This window comes from Pagrus pagrus, assembly GCF_965226575.1.
Source record: "Pagrus pagrus genome assembly, chromosome: 15".
NCBI lineage: Eukaryota > Metazoa > Chordata > Actinopteri > Spariformes > Sparidae > Pagrus > Pagrus pagrus.
The window spans coordinates 19,539,310-19,561,402 of record NC_140199.1 but is presented as its reverse complement, the minus strand read 5'-3'; the positions used below and the strand labels follow the sequence as shown (position 1 = coordinate 19,561,402).

At 42.6% G+C, this 22,093-nt stretch overlaps 3 protein-coding genes across 4 annotated transcripts; 2 read left to right on the top strand and 1 right to left on the bottom strand.

Moving 5' to 3' along the window:
• Nucleotides 1–2,180: 2,180 nt before the first annotated feature.
• On the bottom strand, nucleotides 2,181–9,368 carry nolc1 (nucleolar and coiled-body phosphoprotein 1). Of its 2 annotated transcripts, none has more exons than XM_084375519.1 (14): nucleotides 9,196–9,368; nucleotides 8,795–8,850; nucleotides 8,032–8,183; nucleotides 7,796–7,914; nucleotides 7,581–7,689; nucleotides 7,338–7,456; nucleotides 7,115–7,226; nucleotides 5,990–6,127; nucleotides 5,826–5,915; nucleotides 5,344–5,727; nucleotides 3,892–5,208; nucleotides 3,615–3,742; nucleotides 3,365–3,448; nucleotides 2,181–3,264 (listed from the first exon to the last, which is right to left on the bottom strand). In XM_084375519.1, the coding sequence occupies exons 1-14, from the start codon at nucleotides 9,304–9,306 to the stop codon at nucleotides 3,106–3,108; spliced, it is 3,078 nt and encodes a 1,025-aa protein (XP_084231645.1). In that variant the 5' UTR covers nucleotides 9,307–9,368; the 3' UTR covers nucleotides 2,181–3,105. The 2 variants fall into 2 exon arrangements, with proteins under 2 accessions (XP_084231645.1, XP_084231646.1); XM_084375520.1 differs by having other exon boundaries at nucleotides 7,796–7,911.
• Nucleotides 9,369–9,729: 361 nt separating this feature from the next.
• mrps6 (mitochondrial ribosomal protein S6) lies at nucleotides 9,730–11,786 on the top strand. The gene is made up of 2 exons (XM_084375270.1): nucleotides 9,730–10,198; nucleotides 11,669–11,786. Exon 1 carries the CDS (start codon nucleotides 9,860–9,862, stop codon nucleotides 10,190–10,192), a length of 333 nt encoding a protein of 110 aa, XP_084231396.1. The 5' UTR covers nucleotides 9,730–9,859; the 3' UTR covers nucleotides 10,193–10,198; nucleotides 11,669–11,786.
• A 1,065-nt stretch (nucleotides 11,787–12,851) lies between these two features.
• Nucleotides 12,852–21,552, top strand: psap (prosaposin). Its single transcript, XM_084376587.1, has 14 exons — nucleotides 12,852–12,996; nucleotides 16,057–16,190; nucleotides 16,349–16,423; nucleotides 16,533–16,658; nucleotides 17,314–17,523; nucleotides 17,625–17,768; nucleotides 17,982–18,038; nucleotides 19,066–19,233; nucleotides 19,355–19,447; nucleotides 19,540–19,723; nucleotides 20,016–20,179; nucleotides 20,266–20,346; nucleotides 20,518–20,625; nucleotides 20,778–21,552. The coding sequence occupies exons 1-14, from the start codon at nucleotides 12,963–12,965 to the stop codon at nucleotides 20,811–20,813; spliced, it is 1,614 nt and encodes a 537-aa protein (XP_084232713.1). The 5' UTR covers nucleotides 12,852–12,962; the 3' UTR covers nucleotides 20,814–21,552.
• Nucleotides 21,553–22,093: the final 541 nt, after the last annotated feature.

Sequence of the window (22,093 nt, the reverse complement as noted above, 5' to 3'; positions counted from 1 at the left end):
TGTACACAACCTTTCATCAGTGTGTGTAGATACGTAAGCTGTATGGACAGTGAATGTGCTGCTCATTAAGTGTGAATAACAAATAAGCATTTTCCCACACACTGAATGCAGCGAGTGAACGCTTCATTAAGCCATACGTTATGTGCCGTCTGTCATGTCATGTGAGTTTTAGTTTAAAGTTGCTAAAACATGAGTGATATTTTACTCTGCAGATCCAGCCGACTGCAATAAGCACAACTGACTTTCTACCAAGGCCTGTGTGAAGGCAGCTACAGGGATCGAAGGAAAAACGTCTTTCATTTTCTGATGCAATCCATCAACTCTTTGCTGCTGTCACTGTCAAAGAACCAGCAGCTTTTTTTATTGACAACATGGAAAGAAAACTACCTATCTTTCCGTTAAAAGAGCGGGGAGTGACAGCAGCTGCTAAAGTGATTTCAGATGTGCGTCTGCCGTGCTGTAAAATGTTCTGAGACATCCAGGATTCAATATCCCTGAGGCAAAGTGGGGAGTACTGGCAGGTTTTCATGGGAAACAAAGCTCAGTGTGATCAACATGTTTACAGGTTAATGAGGCCAGATGAGAACATGTGGTTTGCAGTGAATAGAAGATTAGACCAAGAACTACTCCGTATGTGACATTTAAAGCATCATATTGATATCTATGCTTAGAAGGAACACTTTATAGATCAGATCAGGTACAGTTATACCAGGGTTCAATTAAAGATGAGTTATTGACAGTATTAAAAGAAGTTGGTTACTGAGTGAAGTTTTATCTCTATGAGATGAAGGGCGCTAAAACGAAGTGAATGTATTGCAGCGACTTTAAAAAAGATAACTTGGTTCATAAAACCTAATCTGAGTCTGAACATTGGAGAATTTTTCACCGGGAGGTTGCAAGAAAAGTCCCTGAGGCCAGAGAGCTTTCCATAAATCCTAACACACAAGAAAACATCTGTATTAAGACCTCCTCAGTAACTGGACAGGGCCAGAATTACAGTGAATAACCTCACTGTGATAAATACATCGTCAGTAACCTGGTGATGTCAAAGCTGATGTCAACAGGGTTATCTCTCATTGAGCTTAGGTAATACAAAGTGTAGTGTTTCGCCAGTTTGAGGCTTGTCGAATACTAGGGACAAAATTCAGGAGTACCCCTTTAAAAAAGAGCAGCCTTCCACTGCTATCGCTCCCCCTGCAGTTCCTGACAGGCCTCCTTACTCCCATGTATTTTGTGGAGCCGGACATCTGTCGCAGCGGGCAGAGTGTAATCCACTGGACCTAACATCCAAACTCAAAACTGTGCCGTGTCAAGTGATGAGGTGTCAGTTCACATGCTGAACTATGAGTTTCACATTTACAACCAAGTTTCAGCCCTGGAGCAGAGAGGTACTTGACTGCCATCTAGTGGCTTTGGTGACATTTTTTGGTATGGATCATTATTGACGTATATCTCATCACAGACTCAACTGTATTAGCTCGCTGGGCTCATTATTTTGATACCGAGTAATTTTTTAAATGAAAAGTCATTTATCTATACATAGTCATTATTTAGAGATATTGTCATTGTTTTGAGTTATTTTGAGATATTATGTAATTATTTCTCTATACCGTTTTTTTTTTCTATTCCAAGTCATTACTTTTTGAGATATTAAGTCATTATGGGTCACTAAGCCATTACTTTGCGATACAAGATAATTATAAAGTTTCTCATAATGACTTACAGGATCTAATTATTTTTAATCACATTGGCGGGAATGGGCTTCCATATCATACTTTATAATTTGAGGGGGAAAAAATACATAATTATAATGGATCATCAAGGGAGAGGAAGCGTCCCAACCTTGGGATCCAAAATTAAACCCTGATCTATACAATCACCACAGTTTCAAGGAGGGCAACCGAGATCACTTTCATCAATACAGTATATTAGACCAAATGTGAAATATGGTCACAATCTCCCCTTCTGTTCCTGGGTGAAGGTGCTGATCAGTAGCCAAATGTTTTTGTAGAACATTATGTCACAGTGAAGCTGACCCTTGGCCTTTGGGATATGAAATATCATCGCCTCATAACTGTTTAACTGACAACCTGAGAACATAACGCTGCCGACCACAGCTGTTGCCGGGGTGGTGGGGGGATATGAAAAAGCCTCAAATCATTGTTCCAGTCACACCAACATTTGATCTATTAGGTTTTTAATTACCGCTACAAGAACCGACAATAAAAATAACAGGTACACAAAAGGTCATACAGTAAATTCAACTAATTGAAAGAAACATTGCTCTCAATCCTGTTGGTGAACAGTACATTTCATACCAATGATTAATGGATTAGAGGGTATGACAGGGGCATCCAAACAGAGGGAAAAATGGTTTAACGCAAAAAGACATATCTTGAGATGGCTTCAAAAAAGGTCCCAACGGCTGAAATGGAATAAAACTTAATAAATACTCAGTATAAAACTCAGTTCTACTCTCCAAATGTTCATGTAATGTAAAGACAAAAAACCCCAGCACACACCCTCTCCACATTCAAATGTGGCCAAATAAAAATTGACAAACAACCAAACAAACTTAAAGAACCCAATGTGATCCATTAAAAATCAGTCTTTTGTTAACACATAATCAAGAACCTGTTGGGAGGGATGGCTATAATTCACAGAGAGAAATGAAAAAATGCGTTTCAAAGAAATGACAAGACATTTGTCATCAGAATAAAGAACGGGTTAAGGTCAAAATGAGCAGAAAAAGGGGCCCAACACGTACACACTGGCTTTGTACCATTCGCAGGTGGCCTGCAGCCACCTAGTGGCTATAAGTGGTAATAATGGATGTCAATCTTTAGCAGTCTGAAGTCACAGCTAGGAGAAAATCTATCCTGCTGCCACAGCTCCACTGACTGAGGCTTCAGATCAGAGATCAAACGAATGGTCTCAGGGCAGCTAACTAAATGTAAGTGCCAGCTCAGCTCTACGGATCACATTCCTCTGTCAGTGTGCTGCTGCTGCTGGGTGGTGGTGATAGTGTGACTGTTTACAGGGGGAGAAAGCTGATAGTCCTGATCAAACAGGTAAATGACAGTTCACGTGGGTGTTAGAAGGTCCTCAATCACTGTCAAACTTAATAGAGTTGACTGAGGTGGAGATAGCTCCACCGCGATAGCTTCCCCTCTTCTTCTTCGTCTTTTCATGGCGGAATGACTTGCCTTTTGTGAACCTGAGCGCATCGTTAGCTTTCTCGCCCCAGTCCCCTGTGGCTCCATACTGAAATAGCAGACAAGACAAATAAATGTCAATTATTGGGTCACCCTCAGCAATCTGAATGTGCAATGCAACTGTAAGGATGCTTGCAGACCAAACTCACCTTTGCGTCGAAAGAGTTATCTGCAAGACGGGGATCCACAGCTACTTCTTCCTCTCTTATTCTACGGAACGGGATGTTGGAAGACTGAAAGATAAAAAGGTTATTATCATTATTATTTCTCTCTACTATTCAGGAAAACAATCCTCTTTTACCCAGCAGCCATCAGTATGTGTTCTGACTGTTTTTTTAAGAAAACCCCGCACTGTCAACTCCAGCTTGGGACCAAGTTCCAGTCTCTAGCAGGTCTTACCTTCTTGTTGGCTTTAGGAAATGTCTGTGGAGTGGTTGTTGCCTTCTTATTTTTCGGTGTCGTTACTTCTGTCTCCTCATCTTCACTTTCTAAGGATTCCTCATCTTTTTTTCTCTTTCCATTATTACCTGCATGAATGGGACAGGGGAGGGGGAAAAAAAAAAAAGGTACAACCTTTAATGGCTGTTTCAGAGGTCCTGTGCGCCTCGTACCCACTCATACATTTAACCTTCCGGTTAATTTGCTAAATCATGTTCATTATCCGTTTGAGACTTACCATTTGTTAAGGGGGTGTTGGGTGCTGTGGCTGCTTTAGGTGGTGCATCCTCCTCATCTGATGAACTGTCTGAGGAGCTGCTGCTCTCTTTAGCTTTGGCTGCTGGGGTCGTCTTGGCTGATGCAGCAGGCGTCGCAGGTTTTACAGTACTTTTACTGGCCTCTTCTTCCTCCTCAGAGCTGCTGTCACTGGATGAGGACTCTGCTGGCTTTGCAGGGGCCTTGGCTGCTGGGGTGGTGGCCTTAGGTGTTGCTGCCTTGCCGTTGGTGACTGCAGGCTTAGCAGGGGTGGACTTGGTCTCAGTCTCTGAATCAGAGCTGTCGGAGGAGTCTGAGCTGCTTTCCTCAGCCTTCTTTGTTGGAGCTGCAGCTGCCTTTGTGGCTGCTGGCTTGGGTGCTGGCGCCGCCTTCTTGGGTTCCTCCTCCTCTTCTTCACTGGAGCTGTCGTCACTTGATTCTGCAGCGGCCTTGGTGGCAGCAGGAGCAGGTTTCTTAGCCGCTGCTGCTGGAGCTTGTTTCTTAACTGCAGGTTTTGCTGCCTCATCCTCAGAGTCTGAGCTGTCGTCAGAGCTGCTCTCAGCTGCAGCAGCAGGCTTTCCAGCAGGAGTGGCTGGCTTTGAGGCTGGCGTAGCTGGTTTAGCTGTTGGTTTAGGCTTAGCTGCTTCTTCCTCATCTTCAGAGGAATCAGAGTCAGAACTGCTCTCCGCTGCAGCAGCAGGCTTTGCAGCAGGCTTTGCAGCAGCAGGCTTTGCAGCAGCAGGCTTTGCAGCTGGGGTAGCTGGTTTAGGTGCAGCTGCTGGCTTGGCCTTCACTGATTCTTCCTCATCTGAGGAGGAGTCAGAGTCAGAACTGCTCTCTGCTGCAGCAGCAGGCTTTGCTGCAGGAGTGGCGGGCTTTGAGGCTGGCGTCGCTGGTTTAGCCGCTGTTGGTTTAGGCTTAGCTGGTTCTTCCTCTTCAGAGGAAGAGTCAGAGTCTGAGCTGCTCTCTGCTGCAGCAGCAGGCTTTGCAACAGGGGTAGCAGGCTTTGAAGCTGGCTTAGCCGCTTTTGGTTTAGCCTTAGCTGGTTCTTCCTCTTCAGAGGAAGAGTCAGAGTCTGAGCTGCTCTCTGCTGCTGCAGGAGCCTTTGCAGCTGGGGTAGCAGGCTTGGAAGCAGGGGTAGCCGGTTTAGCTGCTGGCTTGGCTTTCACTGGCTCTTCCTCCTCAGAGGAGTCCTCTGAGGAGCTGCTCTCTGCTTTCTTGGCTGGGGGTTTAGAAGGTGTCGGTGTGGCTGCAGTTTTGGTGGCAGATTTTGCTGGAGCCTCATCTTCAGAACTGCTATCTGTGATGGACAAAAAACAATATCTTCTTAGGAAATGTTGCAGGTAGGCACATGAATGTATATCACAGGTAACATTAAGTAGTCTAACAGTGTATGTGTGCTGAGCTTACACATGCAAAATCTGGTATCTCTTACCTGAGCTTGACGACTCGTCTTTTTTAGCTGGGGTAGTCTTGGCAGGTGCAGGTTTAGCTGCGGGTTTAGCTGCAGGTTTAGCTGCAGGCTTCTTCACAGTCTCCTCCTCATCTGAACTGGAATCCTCTTCTGAGGAGTCTTCTTTAGCAGGTGTGGCTTTAGCTGCAACAGGTTTAGCAGGAGTCACCTTAGCAGGAGTCACCTTAGCAGGAGTCACCTTAGCAGCAGGTTTTTTCACCTCCTCTTCTTCCTCTGAACTTGATGAGTCCGAGTCTTCCTCTTTAGCAGGTGTAGCCTTGGCTGGGGCGGGTTTAACTGGGGCTGCTTTAGCTGGGGTGACTTTAGCGGCAGGCTTCTTTGCCTCCTCTTCATCTGAGCTTGAATCTGGAAAGATGCGCACATGAAGGAAAATATTTGTCTGATGTTCGCAGCTGTTGTAGCAAACCAAGTAGAAAATGACTGACTGGGATTCTGATCGTTACCTGAGCTATCAGAACTGGACTCCTGCTTCTTTGCAGCCGGTTTGGGTGCAGCAGGTTTGGCAGCAGTGGTCTTTACTGGTGCAGGTTTTGCTGCAGGGTTACAATGCTGTTAGACATGCCATTAAAATCACTGACCCTTCAAGTTTAGAAAGACTGCCACCTACCAGCTGCTTTCTTGTCTTTTTCCTCATCACTGCTATCATCACTGCTGTCTGAGGAGTCACTTTCCTTGGCCTTGCTGGCTGCTGGTGCAGCTGGAGCCTTCTGGACTGAAGCAGGAGGTGGGACTGCACTGTACGCTCCTACCCAGAAAATGGAAAATGATTAGCATCTGACATGCTACACAGGCTCTCAGTACAATAATATCACATTTTGAGCACCTAGGAACAGGTGCTCAGTTCCTGACATCGTCTTGTCTTCAGATAGGACACATGTAGTGGACAGTCAGGGTGATGGAGTGGAAGGATGTAAAAGGTGAGGAATGAGCAAGAGTGTTGGGAGGGACTACAATCTGTAAACATCATAATCATGTCCTCCAAGATGGCGCTAATAAAATTGTGTATGAAGGAGCCCACTGCTTTTCTTGAAGAGAAAGACCAGCCCTACTCCGCCTCTGATTATATGCCTTCGTTGGTTGTTCTATCTACTCTTGACTCAAAGATCTTGACTCAAACTGTTAACTCAGAGTGTAGCGTGGTTATGGTTGCAGTTCGTATATAGCGGTTTATGAGCTGCTGTTTCCATGGTAAACACATCTACCTCCTCTGCCTCCTTCTCGGTCTGCTGCTGCTCCTCTCAGAGAAACTGATCCTCAACTGCCAGAGTAATTACTGGCTGGACAGAAGGGACAGGCCAGGAGTCTGTAAGGTGCGCTGCCGCCAGACTGCTCTGCTACTGGTCCGCCTTACTAGCTCAGAGATACTGCAGTTGAGACAGGCTAAAATGTTGGTGTATTTGACTGTGAAACCTGCAGCTCACAACCCACTGTACCAGCTCTGCAGCTAACTGTTTAGGTTTTTTCTTGTGGTTGGTTTGTAAAACAGACACGACCAATTAACGCCAGACAACCACTGAACATACAGTTAGAAACTAATTCTTGTCTCAGCTTTTGGTCTGATTAAACATTAAATTGATTGTGGCGTATTAAACCTCCCCTGACGTTCATTGCTAATCCCAGTGTCACACTTGTTTTGTAACCAGACACTGTGGGGCTGTTATTGTGTAGAAGCCATATAGCAGATAATATAAATAAAAAATATTATATTGGTTATATAGTATAAAAAACACACCTGGTTTGGGTTTTTTGCTGGGTGGAGCCTCGTCTTCTGATGAAGAGTCTTCACTGCTTGATTCAGCCGCAGGAGCAGCTGCAGGCTTTACTGGGGCGGGTTTGACTGGAGCCTATCAGGACATGTGAAGGAAGCAGTTACTCAGCTGTTTACATTAACTTACACTTGATTGACATGTCATAATATCAATTATTTAAAAATATGGTCAGATTATTTAGCACACCTTGGCTGGTTTTTCATCTTCAGAATCTGAGGAACTATCTTCACTGCTGCTCTCCTGCTTCTTCTGAGCTGCAGCTTTAGCAGGAACAGCTGCTTTGGGTGTTACAGCTGCCTTGGGTTCTATTATTCAGAAGTAAGTCAGGTTAATTTGTTAAAAACACGTTTTCCTCATCACCTTGATTTTGGTTCATAGTTAAATACAGTTACATTATAAGGTATTAACGGCTTCAGTCTGTAAACTCACTTTGTGCAGGGGCTTTGGCAGGCGCCTCATCCTCAGAGTCAGATTCTTCACTGCTTGAGCTGCTGTCCTTCTTCCTTGCAGCAGGAGCAGCAGGTGACTTCACAGGAGCCTAGAAGCAGAAATGTCCCTTTAATAATAGCATGAACATCACAAACATAGCCTTACACCAATAACTAGATCTCAGATGAATCTTAGATTTGGATGTTTACTCCTACCTTTGCAGGGGCCTTTGCAGGTGCCTTCTCTTCCTCTGAGTCACTGGAGTCTTCACTGCTGCTGGATGCAGCTTTAGCAGCAGCAGCAGCTGCTGCTTTAGCAGGCACTACCTTGGCTGCTAAACACAAACATAGAAAGAATGCAATCCGATCATGTTTGGAAGATTTCAGGGTGAGACATTACTGACAGAAAACAACTGGATGTATCAGTTCTGAGTCAAACATATTGACGCTACCTGCAGGGGCTGCCTTAGTTGGTTTTGCAGCAGCTTCCTCATCCTCGCTACTTGACTCTTCGCTGCTGGAGCTCTCAGCACTGGTCTTTGCTTTCTTGGCCGATGGACCATTTGTTGCTTCAGGCACTTTTCGTTTCCTAGCTTCAGGAGACCTAGGGAGAACCACTAAGATGTTAAAATGGGAGAATCTAAGCTAAGGTAGGATTCACTTGCCATTCATAGAATAAACCTGCTTGGATCTTATTAAATATGCCCAGTTTTCTCCTCCTGAACAGAAGGGACAGTTTGTATTGATATCAACTAGATATATTTTGGAACTGAGGTTACTTGGACTGCAGCAGTTGCTATTCTATGAATTCATCTGATTTTACAGGAAAAATGCCAACTGATTGGCATTACTGCAAGTGTACTAATGTTAGCCAAATGGCTAGCGAGCCAGATGTTAACTATATAAATACTTTTTAATCGATATAGGGATATTATGTGTTTCAAAACTGCAAGCCGAACCCACGGAGTTAATCAGAAACTCAAGGGTTTGTGAAACAAGTAGCTGATCATTTCTCCAGTCCAAGCACTGGTGCATCTGAAGAGGCTTGTGCCCAATGGTTTTACAAAATATGAACTTCTGCTTTAGAGTAGATTATGGCATTGAGAGGTTTTGACAAAATGCCTACATAATAATTGTGACAGCATTTGATCAGGAAAAGATTACTTGAGATTACTGATTTTAGTAAAATGATGAAAGAGAATAAAAGCTACTCACTTCACCCAGAAGTTGAAGATGTTTTGAAGACTTTCTTCATTTGGATCTCGTGGAGTCTGTAACGTTAGAGACACGTGAAAAACTGACTAGTCAAACACGTCCAACACTAATAACTTAAAATATGACTGAATTTAACAATCAGTTGCAATTATATTCAAGCAAACCACTGATATGATTCAATGTGCACAGTTTAATAAATCAGGACGTCAAAAGAAGTCAGGACAAACAGCAGCCTGCAACTGTAGAACAACTTGTGCTCGGGCTCCTGAAATTACACACGTGCTAGCACCGGTGACTGTACAGTCCCTGCAGCTAGCTAACGTCCAGTCAAGTCTTCACAACTTCACGACACGGACAGCGCGACGCTGGCGTTGTCAACCACACAGAGGAGAGCCGCTTACCACTTTTGTCTGCTTCAGGAACTGCTGAGCCGCCTTGGTGAACTTGTTCTCCAGCAGAAACGAATATACGCATTTGTAAAGATCACTCGGTGTCGAGTTTTGCGCCGCCATCTTCACCACGCTCCTTCTAGAAGGAAAGGGAGCGAGCGGAACCGTCACTTGTGGGCATGTGCGCGGGCGCATAGTGATGACGTCAACATACCTTTCAACTCATCTGGACGTGCAGTAATTTCTAAATAAATTCTTAAACAGCACGTAATTACACTCACTATTGTCTATAAATAAATTACATTTAGATTTCCGAATTTAGAAAATATTTTGGTCTGGTGTCACCGCAGCATTCGCTATTTTTTCTTCTCGGAATTTTACTCGTTTCCGAAAAAATGTAATATATTAGCTGATCAAGTCAATATTGTATGTATTTTACTGATTAAATTAGACGTCATTATTGGTTTAGAACCACCTTTTACATACCGTTCTTCTCATTTTTAATGTTTAAATAGCCATATGTCGTAGTCAATATAGGCGCATGCATTATACGTCATCACCAAAGACCTTCCGTGTCCCTCGTGTCATAACATGGTCGTCTTCTGAGCAGTCTGGCAATGACACTAACGCAGTAGTAGGATTTAAAGCGTGTATCGAGGACTTGTTCGCCGCAGCCATGCCTCGCTACGAGCTGGCGCTGATCCTGAAGACGATGCAGCGGCCGGAGACAGCTGCTGCTCTCCGGCGGACGGTGGAGTCTTTGATGGAGCGGGGCGCGGTGGTGAGGGACCTGGAGAACCTGGGACAGAGACAGCTGCCCTACACCATGACAAAACACAACCAGAATCACAACCGAGGGTCTTACTTTCTGGTCGATTTCTACGCAGCCCCAAACATCCTCACAGGCTTACTGAATCACCTGCACCGAGATGTGGACGTGGTGAGGCCCACTGTGCTGAAGAAGGACGACCAGGTGTCCAGCAGTAACTGCTGTGGCCCCCAGGAGTGACTGAATGTAAGGAAGGGGTGGATTAAAGTGAAGCGCGTCAGTGCTTGTGAAGTGTTTTCATCCTCATCTGCCAGTCAGGAAGTTTGGATTCCTGTGTCTGTACATGTAGCTGTTCCATGTTTGTTTTTAAATCACTTATTATTCTGCCTAATCAATCATTTCTTTAGTAGAATGACAAACGCATTCAAAGTGATTAGTGTTCAATCCATCTGTGATGTAAAACCAAGAAGATACAACAGCTCATGTCATTTGTGAAGCTGCTTCATCAAATGTGTTATTTACGTAAATTGATCTATCAAACAGAAACAGTTAATCTGAGTTAATGCATTCTGTCAGTGGATTAACCAATAAATGATCTAGTTGTTTCAGTACAACCTGGGTCAGTCTGAGCCAATGCACAGCAAGGGCCTTAAATCCTGCATAGCTTTATGGATCCATTATGGATGATTTTAGGCAGCAGGGAGGGCTTTCCCTAAAATAAGAAGGTATTTATAGACAGTCAAAGAAATGTATCAACTAAATATGAAAATTGATTTCAAATAGTGATATTTATCAAGCTGTTAAAGTGATAATACTACTAGGAGTTGGGAGCAAAAAAAAAAAAAAGCATTTCTCAGGTTTTAAAATGTGAGGATGGTACAGCTGTACAAAGACTACCACACACATGTGCAACAACATTGTTATTAATTTGACTTAGGTGGGCAACCACTGGATACATGTATTGTTTTAATGATTTGAAAATACTGCCTCATACTGTGGTCTTCTTTTATGTGAAAGTCAGTCGAGTTTAACAAATGATTAAGAACATGTTTTTGCAGTAACTCTTTTGCTGCAAAATGAACATGTGTCGTGGTGGAGAGGCCGAGAGAGCAAACAACACAAGTCAGGACAGAGGCACATTCCAGCACAAGGTCACAGAGGTGGACTTGTTAAAGGTGTACTGATAAGAGAAGCCCCAGAAATGGAAGTGCAAAAGCTGACAATTCAAAAACGTTACATCCTAACGGCACCCACCGACCGTAAAGATATTATTTTTGGGTCAATGCAAATGTGTCTGATCATGTGGCAAGTTTAACAGAGCCAGACAGACGTTTGCATGGCAGATAGTTCTGTTTTTTAATGTATTTACTATGTCGCTATTACACAGGTTGTCCACCAGAAAGCACTGTTTATTTCTGAGCAGTGAAATTTCAAGCTCATATATATCTTCGTCACAGTTGTTTAAGAAACAGCCGTAGTGGATTGTTACCAAAAAAATGATCATGTTAGGTGTTTCATGATAATTTTGAAAATTATAATAATGTTAATATCCCCAAAACTGAGACAGGCTCTAAAATATGCTCAACGCAGCCATATAAGGACTTGATTAGATGTGTTCATGCAGTCAGTGTCCTTCACTTTCTGTTTATGGATCATGCTTTGCTGACTGTACTGTAACCTAACTCTATTTAACGGCTGTTCCCTTTTGTTTTACAGGTTTCAACCGCTGATAACCAGAAGATGTACAGTGTGGGGCTTCCTCTTTCACCTTTTCTATAGTTGTCGGCCTACATTTGGATGTTATGTCATAAATAAACTACTTTTTTCTACCTGAGTTGCGAGTTTTTCTTAACTTCCTGGTGAAACATTTTGGACTTTGTGCTCCACACGATATTTATTATTATGATACCAATTTCAGCTGTTATTTTCATTCCTGACCTAGATTGGGTTTATGCAGTCTGGATGTTTTGAAGTAGTTGAGCAGCCATCCAGTCTCAATCATTGTCCTCTGAGAAAACACTAAGCAGCAGTTGATTCGTGAAAGGTGATAAAAACAAAGCTTTACCTCAACTGGGATTACATAACTGTAGCAGGTTGATTTCCTAAGTCACATTATCTGCTCCACTTCCTGGTTGCACCAAACATCCATGTATTTGTCAGATATGTTAGGGCCATAAATCCTAACTTGCACAAAGTCAAGTCACACAAAGGATCAATGAGTCAGGCAGACTACACTGATAAAAACACCACCTCCCCCCGTACTCTGCTATCAGGAGAACAGGTTAACAAGAGGGACGCATGTGATCAATTTGCCGTGACGCTGCCTCTTTGCTTTAAACTTGGGTGAGTTGTCCTGAATGGATTAAAATAAAAAACCCTGTGCAGTGATATAAAGAGATTAAGGTTATTGCTGTTTTCCAGGAACTTTCACAGACTTGCTGATCTCTTTTAGTGGGCTGGAATGGCATTTACAGTATGGTGTGTTAATCCACCTTTGCTTGGCTGTGCTTAATCCAAACATAGAGCAATCACACCATTAATTTATGGATTAGGGACCATTTAAACCAACAGTTTAATTCAGTGGGAAGTAATCAGCATTCAGTTTTGTCTTTCAAATGATTTTCTATTTAAATACAGAGAAGTAAATGATATGAGACATATTAAGCTTAACATACAGCACTGAAACTACTGCTGTGCAAAACCATGATGTTTAGTGTAGCATAACCCACATGTATCCTTCAAAAATCACAAACCACTGCACAAGTAATACAAAAACTTACTTTCACAAGACTGGTAATTAGATGTATGTGTGTTTGAATTAAAATGTCTTTCAAAAGACTGCCGATCACACGCCGGGGCAGTCACATGTCTCAGTGGGCAGTCAGCTGACAGTGAGACATCATAAAGGCATCAACAAGCCTCCCCTCCTGCATTGCAGTGCTCACCAGTCTTCAGTCAGCTTCACCCAGCAGAGGAACAAACACACAGACGAGCCGGAAACAGCGGAGTCATGCTGCTCCTTACTCTACTGTTCATAACATCAGGTAATATACAAACACTCACGGAATGAGCGAGTTGTGTTTTGTAGTTTGTGCAGATTGTCGGTGAAACGATTGAGGCAGTTGTCGGTTGAGGCTGTTTGGTTGTGTAACTGAGTGCGTTTCAACATGGAAACGCGGAAGCTTCTGAAGTAGCGTTAGCTTTTAGTAAACATTAACACATCGGCTAACTTCAACTTTAATAGCTAACGCTGCCGTATATTAGATATTATTCTCAAGGGCACAGAGACATGATGTCTGTTTTGTAGATTACTTTTCTGCAAATGTGCTCACGGTGCACGAATGAATTTTGGCCGTTTGCCTTTGAGGTTTGAATGCGTTATTGTTGGCCCGCACCTCAGTTAGTAACGGCTCGGCTAACATTAGCATTTCAGCTAAGGCTAGCTGGCTCACTAGCTAAATTCCACAACAACGTTATCGTACAGTTAGACTGTTGAATTAGCATTACGTCAGTATTTGTCCTTGTACATAACAAAAGTTAACCGAGCAGCTAGCTAACCAACACCTTCGTTTCATTCTCATGGTGTTTTATGTCGGCGTAGCTGAATGGTTTCACTTTAAAACAGGTTTTTTTCAGATACGCCCAACCTGTTTTGACCAGCTACTGTACACGGTGCTTTGTTGACCCTTGGTTTGGTTTTATAAGGAAGTCCAAATGAGAACCTTTCAACCATTAACTCTCATTTCAGCTTTTCAGTAAAATGTCAGCAGCGTTACTTCTCGGTTTCTGTTCCTCCTTACTGTTCTGTAATGGTACCTGTATCTGTCGTCATGTGCACTTCTGCCTTTGATAGCCCAGTTAGCTTATCTTTATGTTCAGACCAAACTGGGTCAATGAAGTCAACACAAGTCATTGCTGCAGCGAAGCCAGCAGAACACACAGACAACTAGGTTATGTATTTATGGAGTTACATAGTGTTAGCTCGGCCCTGTGGCATTTGAAATATGTGTGAACTGAATGTCCTTTTTTACACCTTATCAGAACACAAGCTGTGGTTTCTTTCAGACTATTGACTATTGGTTTCTTCAAATCATGGTATTTGTGCTTTGTGTATTTAGTCCTTATCTTCAGTCTGACTTCTGGCTAAAAATGATTTTATACAATATCATCTTTGGACATTCTTCCTCGTGTTTGCTGCAGTCATTCCCAAATGGTTCAACATGTTCAACACGTGTTATGTATACCTCCTTTCTGCTGATCTATGGTGGTTGTGTTGCACTGATGTGTGGCCTGCTGCACTGAAACCATCTCACAGGTCACTTGCTGCTGTTGAACAATGTAATCTGAGTCCTATTTGAAGCCTTTTGAGCTTCGCTGTGACATGTGATGTTGATTCACTGACCCTATAATGAGTCACAGAAATCACGTTCACAGAAAGTGAGTCAAGTATAGGCTTGTATGTGTTGCAGCTTTTTTGCTGACTTCTCAAAAAAAAGCCCAAACTTCTTTGTCTAGCAGGAGACTTGCTTTTTTCTGCTATGAAGCCACTAGATATTTACAACATATGTCCTGCTGCTGTGTATTGCCTTGTTAGCTTTAAACAGTTTACTGCAGTGTTTAAGTCTTGTGCCGAGATGTCCCCCTCATTAGTACAGTCTGTTTACTTGGGAACAGCTTGTTATTTTGTCAGACTGCTCATGTGATTTCAAGTGGAGGGGGGTGGGAGTACCCTGCCTGCCTGTCTGCACTGTAACTCTATTGGTATGAATGATGAGCAGGAGGGGTGTCACAGCGGTGTAACTGGGTGATAGTGAAGTCTGTTGGTACTTTATCACCAGAGACTACTCGCAGGACATGGGCAGCTCTTGCATACTGATAAGTTTATATTCAGAGTACACTGCTGTGTTTACCTTGCTTTTATTTCCTCTTGAAGACCATGTTCATCTTAACAGCATTGTGGAGATCAACTGCGAAAGAAAAAAAAACGTGTGAAAGCAGGAAATGGTGCTGTGAAATATCAGGTTCTTTCCCACATCATTTTTTCTACTACAGTAAAAAGGAGAACTGTAAACGCCCTCTCTTTTTATATGCTTTTGCCTTAAAGATAATAAAATCATAAATTCCCCTGGGGGTCTCTCCTTATTATGGTCTGGTGCTTTCAGACTGGTATAGGCGGTCTGCATTTGGGTGGTATATCATGCCAGATATAGACGCACATGCTCATGCAACTTGGCAATTTGCACTAATAGGATTTAGAGTGTTTTTCCTTCATAGTAGTTAATAGTTAAGCGTATTTACCCACAATGCTCAGTGTTTAAACCAGTTCCAGCTTTACAGAGAGGGCCCACCAATTTTTCTTGGCCCCCTCAATGACAGGACTCGGTTGCATTTGGTTGGTTTTTAGGTCGGCAACTAAAAAATATTTGTCATCATCAATTAATCTGATTATTTTATCCATTAATCCAATTTTCAAGTGCTTCTTATGTCCAGCCAGCAGTCCAAAATCCAAAGACTCTACAAAACATCATAAATTGCAAACAAGAGCAGCAAATCCTTACATCGACTAATTGATTAATTTACTAATTATTGCAGCTGTAGTTGGTTTAAGGAGACTGCAGGATATACCAAACTGACATTGCAGATGACTGACTCCGTCTTTAACTAAATGACAGGTCACAGGTCAAAATTGAAAGTAAATTTCCATGTTTTAAGGAAGTGTGTCAGCCTAAAATTCCCCTCTGGTCTTCAGATAGGGAGGTTGGCATTGGTTGTGGTAAATCCACTCTCTCGGTTCAACTAGACTTTCTGGAACGTCATTCTGAGAAAATGTGACTTGCTCTGTGCGTATATCTCATCTTTAATCTAGATGACCTGTCATAATGTCTGTTCTTGATACCTCAGATCAATGCGTACAGTGTCTATTTAAAGGAAAAAAACTGAATATTTAAGCTTGAGAATGAAAGACAGCTTCTCCTTTTTCTTACTTTACTCTTTGAACAGTTGTAACATACCCAGGAATGATGTGGTTTTGTCATATGTCTGCTTTCTGATCTCTGCATTAAAGCTCTCTAAACGTCAAATTTGGTTATTTGTCTCCTTTGCAGCCGTAGCGACCCCCCTGCTCGGCACTGAGCAGTGTGCTCGTGGCCCCCCCTACTGGTGTCAGAATGTAAAGACGGCGTCTCGGTGTGGAGCTGTGACTCACTGCCAGCAGAACGTGTGGAACAAGCCCCAGATGGTGAGACACACTGCGTTTTTTTTCTCCTCCCAAAGTGCCATTAATATCCGTTTGGTTGTTCTGAATGTGGTAATGAAATGTTTCCTCAACACATGCTCCTCGTTGTTGTTCTAGATATTCTGTTCATTTTGAAACGTGGTAAATGTGTGTGGTTTCAGAAAGCGGTGCCATGTGACTTGTGTAAAGAGGTGTTGATGGTGGTGGACCAGGTACTGAAGGACAATGCCACTGAGGTAAGTGAAATAAAAATTCCTGTGTTTTGAGATAACCTCTGATAAGCAAAATGTATTGTCTGCTATTAAACTTTGGAAGTCTGATATGTTGTTGTTTCTGTGATTGCAGACTGAGGTTCTTGGGTACTTGGAGAAGGCCTGCGAGCTCATCCCTGATAAAGGTTTGAGTGCAGAGTGCAAAGAGATGGTGGACAGCTACTACCCCATCCTCATTGGTATCATTAAAGGAGAATTGGTGAGCACCTTTGAACCGTTTGTCCAAGTCATAACCCAGTTTCAGTTTAAATATAAATTATAAACTTGTGATGGAAGGTCCAGGCTGTAACAATTAACCAAAATAACAGTTTTGGCACACCCAGAAGAAAGCTGTTTAACTAACAGTACCATTACCATCACATGTAGAATTGTATTGAATGCTTTCAATTAAGCTATAAACAACTTAAGTCAAAGATGTTAATAAATCTATGGAACGTGGTTTGTCTCTCAGTTTATCATTCAGCTTCATTCAGACTCTATAGTAACTGGTCCGTCCCCTCCTCTGGGTCAAAAAAAGGAAAACAAGTGGCTGTGAGCAAAGTGCAGCAAGCTGAATAAGGGCTATTGATGGGGAAGTGAGTCTGAGTCTGATAGGAACAGAGTAGTCGTTGTGTAATACCGAACCTCATGACTGTGACCATTTAGTGTGGTTGTCTTTGATTCAACTCTCACCTGCTACGTCAACTTTGGGAACAAAAGACACGGTTCTTTTAAGATCCTATAAAACAAAAATGTGAAGTTTCTTTAGATCTCTTGTTCAAGTTGAATTTCTTTTTTTAAACTAATTTGGCTGTGTGGGTCATCAAGACTTTAAAACTAGTAATTTATGTTTTGTTTTGTTTTTTCCATTTTAGGAGAATCCTGGTGTGGTGTGCGCAGCCATCGGGCTGTGTCAGTCTCAGCAGGCAGCCCTGGCTAAGGCTCAGGAGCAGCTCGTGTCCAATGAAATCCCTAAGGTCGACCTGTCCCAGCCCATGGCTCCCTTCATCATCAATGTGCCCCAGCTCCTCTTTCCTCAGGAGAGCCCTAAACAGGAGGCCCGCAAAGAGGAGACTCCAGAGCAGGTAGACTGTTTAACTTCCATCTCCACCCACATGAACAGCAATATGTTCTCCACCTGCTACTGATAATAGTCGTCTTCATTCGGCCTTGACTCTTCCTTCAGGAAAACAATGTTGTGTGCGACGACTGCGTCAAGTTCCTGACTGACGCTCAAGCGGAAGCGAAGTCCAACAGCTCATTTATCGACGGTCTCATTGAGAATCTTGAGAACCAGTGTGACCTGCTGGGGCCAGGCATCGCTGACATGGTGAGAACTCTACATGAGTGGAGGGCTTTTGATACGTTTTTTCCCTAATTGCAGAAGCGTCAATTTGTTTAAGGTGGTAAAATTCATTTTTTACCACCTCATTTTTGTTTTGTACAGACGCCAACATAATCATATCCCCTAGTCGTGAATCATATATCTGCAATATCTGTAGAAATAATCACAATGTGATATGTTTGTTTTTTTTCATTGCAGTGCAAGCAGTATATCAGCCGGTATGGTACCGCTGTTGTTCAGCAGCTCATGTCCATGGTGAGTGTTCTCACCCTCACTTCATGTGCTTCACTGATGTTTTAAAAGAAGGAAAACCTGTGTTTGCATATTTAATTCACATGACTGGTCATATTACTCTAATATTCAAGAATGAGCTTAATGAACTGGCCATCAAAACTAATGCGTCTGTGATAATTTGTATGCTTCGGTGTTGCTAAGCCCATATCCAGTCTCGCAGCACCAACTGGCCTGCTGACTTTTCAATTTATTCACATCTTTAAATCGCTTTCTGTCTTTTTAATTTATTTTTTCTTACTTCCTGTTGTCTTTTCGCCCGTGTTACTTTCCACTCCCCTCCATTCATGTTGTCTCGCTCTGTTTTCTCCTGCTCTGGGTGTTGTGTGCCGCTCTCCAGGAACAGGTAGGTCTTTCTGTGTCCAGCCTGTAGCCTCTTAACCCTTAGCTCTTGCTTCTTGTGCTGTCCACTCCTAGCGCTACTCACCTGGCACTGTAGAGTATGTGATAATCTGAATATGAGTGAGACCACTTTTTATAGGGAGCACACTTGCTTGTTTGGCTAATGACTAGACACTGGATTGCCTGTAGTATGACTACAGCAAAGGGCACGTTAAGATTCTCACCTGTTTCTTGACATCGGATGAGCATACAGTGCTGTCATATTTAAAGTATGCTTGGATCTAGTGACTTAGTTTGTACAAACAAGTCAGATGTCTTTACTAACATTAAAGTAGCTGTTGCCATGAAAAAAAGCACCATCTTTATTATTGTGCTTTATATGGCTGTTTGTTCATCAGATTTTGTCTGATGCCTCAGACGCAGGGCTGCAGAGCTTTTGTTTCAGTATGCGGGTGTGTGTTTGTGTTTGGACCTGGTATATTAAAAAAAAATCTTTATTGTGTAATTGAAATGTATGCATATTGCATGGGTGGTAATGCTGTGGAATGGTATTCAGATTGGAAACACGTGGTTTATGCTAACAGCATGCAATGTGGGTAAGCTTTGTTCATCTATGTTTCCTGAAATAATTGTCTGTTTCTGTTCTTAGCAACCCAAGCAGATCTGTATCCTTGCTGGCTTCTGTACTGCTATGAAGAATTCCATCCCCATGCTGAACCTGCAGCCTGCCAAGACCGTACCTGCTGCCAAGTCTGTACCTGCTCTCAGCCTTTTCCCTGCCACCAAGGTGGAGTCTGCAACAGACAAGTCTGCTAAGGTGAGTCATTGTGGGCCCCCAACTGCTGTCTCTAATCAGTCCTCAACATTTATATAATATTATATTATATTATTTATACAATATTGTACATGCACATCACATTCGCGCCTTTGTTTTCCAGTCCTTGGTGCGTGTCCGTGAGTCCCCAACGTGTGCCATCTGTGAGTTTGTGATGAAGCAGTTGGAGACTATGCTGGAGGATCAGAAAACGGAGGTGGGATGTGTGTTATACTAGAAGTATCCAATACGGCCGTACAAATCTACAATGCTCTGTTGGTGCCAAGCTGATCCTCTTGTCTGTTTCAGGCCGAAGTGATTCAGGCTGTGGAGAAGGTGTGCACATATCTGCCAAAGTCTCTGTCTGCAGAGTGTAAGGACCTGGTTGAGACCTACGGCCAGGCAATCATTGAGCTGCTGGTGCAGCAGGCTGACCCCAAGACTGTCTGCACAGTGTTGGCACTGTGCAATGAAGCCAAACGTACATATGTCTGTAAGTTCATTTTAGTTTTTTAAGAAATAACTTAAGCTTAAATTTGTTTAAATTCTTCCCTTTGGTATTGAATATCAGTATTTTTCGAGGTGTTGTATCAAAATTGGAAATTCCAGTATCGTGACACTATGTTGTTCAAAAGTCATAATAGAGAAAATTTGCAGTTTCTTCAAACATTACTAGAAATCAGAAATGCTCCATCTGGTGTGAGGCTTCAGTTTAATCTGCTTCTGTAACGCCAAAGGTGTATTGCCACATATTGTATTCACAGTGATTTCTGTTCTCTTTCCAGCTGCACTCGACCAGGCCCGCTTCAAGGTCGGTGGCTACTGCGAGGTGTGCAAAATGGCCGTTACCTACGTCGACGAGCTTCTGGAGAAGAACGCTACAGAGGCCCAGATCGAGGAGGCTGTGAGGAAAGCGTGCAGCTTCCTGCCCGACTCTCTCCAGACCGAGGTGAGGAGTTGCATCCTCTCACTTTGTAACTCTTACCTGTCCTCGTGTGACAGCCTCGCATTAACACTTGTGTCTCGTGTCCACAGTGTGACCAGCTGGTTGAACAGTACGAGCCAGTGCTTGTCCAGCTGCTGCTCCAGATGCTCGACCCAGACTTTGTGTGCATGGTAAACCAGATTAATTCACAACTAAATTACAAAATGAGTAACGTGAACACTTTAATCTACCATACGTATCTTTATTCAAGTCCCTTTTTGATAAATTGAAGTCATTCCTTATGCTACGGCTTCATTCTGTATTTTTCTCACATGTTTGCACTGGACAATTCATTCATTCAGAAATTGGGAGCCTGCCCTGAGGCTGAACGCAGGCTGCTGGGAACAGAGCAGTGCAGCTGGGGACCTGCATTCTGGTGCAAGAACATGGAGACAGCAACTCGGTGCAATGTGAGTAGTAAAAGTTACATTTCGACTCCCAAACAGTGTAAATCCTGGGCTTGTTTCGGGGGTACAAACTTATTTTTAAGGCTATATTGTATTGCATACCACAACCAAGTTTCCTTGGGAGGCCTTTCTAACCACTTGTTTCTGTCTTTTAGGCTGTGGATCACTGCAAACGCCATGTGTGGGTATAGATGAAGAGGAAGACGAGCACACACTGACCTGTAGGGAATTAAAAGAAAAATACTGTAGTGCTGCTTCCCTCTTTTAATTTTTGTCCTGTTTTCTTTTTTTTTTTAACGGACTTACATGACTGCAATTTATGTTTAAATTAACTTGGATGATGTCATGGTGGAAAGGGACTGGACATTTGTGTTTTCCAAGGGTGGGGGGGAAGGGGAGGAGTGATTATATGTACGGTGGCCTGCAGCTCGGCCTGTTACTGCTTCACTGAGCAGGAGTCACAAAGCTTCCCTGTCAGGCTTTGCAGATCTGCATTTGGGTTTTACTTGCTAATATAGCTCGCTGGGTGTGGTGTGTGTGTTAAACACATTCAAGTTTCACATGTTGTTTAATGTTGTGCAGCACCAGATGGCTGCTCTGATCTGATCCTCAGACCCCCACCCACCCACCCCAGCTATAGGAGAAATGATTCGCTGTGTTAAGAATGACTGGCATTACTTTAAGCAGTACGTCTGATCCTAAAAAAACAAAATTTCTATTTTGTAGAAAATGTTTGTGTTGTTTTAAGGAGCTGATCAGGAGGTGAACCTCCTGCTCGCCTCCCATTGTTTGCACTCTTCCTACTGTTTGTAAATCACTGCATTTCTAACGTTCAGAAAGCATCTCGAATTCGATTGTTGTCTGCTTCAAACCCTGAGTCGACTGACGGCTGATCTGTAAATTTTTAACAATAAAAATGATCCCAATCCACTAGGTGTCATTTCTCTTGATGTAAACTGAATTTCGCTCAGCGTTTTTATAAAGTTTAGGTGGTATAAACTACTTATGTTTTTTACAGGGGGGATCATTTATATAGTAATGTCTGGGTCATTTGTTAACTAGTGATGTTAAATACTTTTATGAGAACTGTGTTTAGCCTATAATCTGCAGATTACATGTTTCTGCCACTGATCACTTTCCAAATGACATGAGGGTTGTGGAGTGTCAATAAATATCTAAGGGAAGTAAATCTTTGAGTTTTAGAAATTTTGCAAAATTTCAACATAAAAGGATTATTTTTTTTTTACAGTGAACTTATTTTGGGGAGGAAATGTGCATAGCACATACTAGGTCCCGTGCAGTGTTGTGAACAGTACCCAAAGTGTATACTTTGGTAAAAGTCAAGATATATTTTGTTAAAAGTGAAAGTCACCCATACAAATAGCAGTAAAGAGTAAAAGTATCCAACATTGAGTATCAAAAGTACTTTTCTGGCCATAAATGAACTTAAATATTAAAATGACAAAAAATT

What these genes read in the sequence shown, in the direction of transcription:
- nolc1 (XM_084375519.1), bottom strand. Translation starts at nt 9,306, where the DNA reads ATGGCGGCGCAAAACTCGACACCGAGTGATCTTTACAAATGCGTATAT. An exon ending in TGCCAAAGCCCCTGCACAAA is followed by an intron (nt 7,457 to 7,580) that starts GTGAGTTTACAG and finishes TCTGAATAATAG; the next exon opens with AACCCAAGGCAGCTGTAACA. An exon ending in AAGATGAAAAACCAGCCAAG is followed by an intron (nt 7,227 to 7,337) that starts GTGTGCTAAATA and finishes ATGTCCTGATAG; the next exon opens with GCTCCAGTCAAACCCGCCCC.
- psap (XM_084376587.1), top strand. Translation starts at nt 12,963, where the DNA reads ATGCTGCTCCTTACTCTACTGTTCATAACATCAG. An exon ending in TCTACTGTTCATAACATCAG is followed by an intron (nt 12,997 to 16,056) that starts GTAATATACAAA and finishes TCTCCTTTGCAG; the next exon opens with CCGTAGCGACCCCCCTGCTC. An exon ending in AGCCAAACGTACATATGTCT is followed by an intron (nt 19,724 to 20,015) that starts GTAAGTTCATTT and finishes TTCTCTTTCCAG; the next exon opens with CTGCACTCGACCAGGCCCGC.
- mrps6 (XM_084375270.1), top strand. Translation starts at nt 9,860, where the DNA reads ATGCCTCGCTACGAGCTGGCGCTGATCCTGAAGACGATGCAGCGGCCG.